This window comes from Elaeis guineensis, chromosome 6 (assembly GCF_000442705.2).
Source record: "Elaeis guineensis isolate ETL-2024a chromosome 6, EG11, whole genome shotgun sequence".
Lineage (NCBI taxonomy): Eukaryota > Viridiplantae > Streptophyta > Magnoliopsida > Arecales > Arecaceae > Elaeis > Elaeis guineensis.
Genome location: NC_025998.2, coordinates 106,949,902 through 106,950,976, shown reverse-complemented (window position 1 = coordinate 106,950,976; position 1,075 = coordinate 106,949,902). Strand labels below are relative to the sequence as shown.

The 1,075-nt window shown below is 42.5% G+C and overlaps 1 protein-coding gene across 1 annotated transcript; it reads right to left on the bottom strand.

Moving 5' to 3' along the window:
• Positions 1-225: 225 nt before the first annotated feature.
• LOC140858811 (secreted RxLR effector protein 161-like) lies at positions 226-816 on the bottom strand. Its single transcript, XM_073260094.1, has one exon. The coding sequence runs from the start codon at positions 814-816 to the stop codon at positions 226-228; it is 591 nt and encodes a 196-aa protein (XP_073116195.1).
• Positions 817-1,075: the final 259 nt, after the last annotated feature.

The window sequence follows — 1,075 nt, the reverse complement described above, 5'->3', positions numbered from 1 at the left end:
CTTAGCAACTTCATCTCCATCCTTCTGTCCCATCAGCATCACGCAATAAAGAAAGCTATCTCGTTGAAGAACCTTCGTCAATGCATCAGCTTGATTCTCCTTCGAATGAACCTTGATCATCTTTAGTTCACCTTTCTCCATCTGCTCTCTGATCCTGTGATACCTCACATCTATATGCTTTGTCTTAACATGATAGACTGGGTTCTGAACTAGATGCAAGACACTCTAACTATCACTATGCAACACCACTGTCTTCTGCTCTACTCCCATCTCCATGATAAGTCTCTGGAGCCAAAGATCCTCCTTCGCTGTCTCTATGATCCCAATATACTCGGCCTCTATGATAGACAAGGTCGTGATTGGTTGAAGGATAGATCTCCATGAAATCGGCCCACCATACATACTGAAAATATAGCCAATAGTAGACCTCCTCGTGTCCCAATCACCTGCATAGTCAGCATCCACAAAACCTTCCAAAGGACCTGAAACATTACCTGAATCATCAGAAGTCCTCCCAAGTCCTCCTTGATACCCAAAAATCAGACCAAGGCTTCGGGTTCCTTGTAAATACCGAAGAACCCACTTCAGTGCCTTCCAATGCTCTTTTCCAAGATTGGCCATATATCTACTCACCTGGCTTACTACATATGCTATGTCAGGCCTACAACATATCATAGCATACATCACACTCTCTATGGCACTAACATAGGGAACTCTATCCATGTACTCCTTCTCTTCCTCTTTTTGGGGACACTGTTGCTTCGAAAGAGCTATGTGACTAGCCAAAGATGTTCCAACTGGTTTGTCCTTGTCCATCCCAAACCTCTCCAATACCTTTTGACTCTAACCTCCTAGTGACAAATGAAGAACACCTTGGCTTCTATCTCTGCAAATCTCCATACCAAGTATCTTTCTAACTAGGCCCAAGTCCTTTATCTCAAACTCTGAAGACAAAGTAGTTTTCAGTCCATCTACTACTTTGGCACTCCTACTGATAATGAGCATATCATCCACATACAGAAGTAAGTACAAAGCATTATCCTCATCCATTTCTCTAACATAAACACAGCTATTA

Excerpts from the sequence above, each read along its gene's own strand:
- LOC140858811 (XM_073260094.1), bottom strand. The coding sequence starts at position 816 with ATGGACAAGGACAAACCAGTTGGAACATCTTTGGCTAGTCACATAGCT.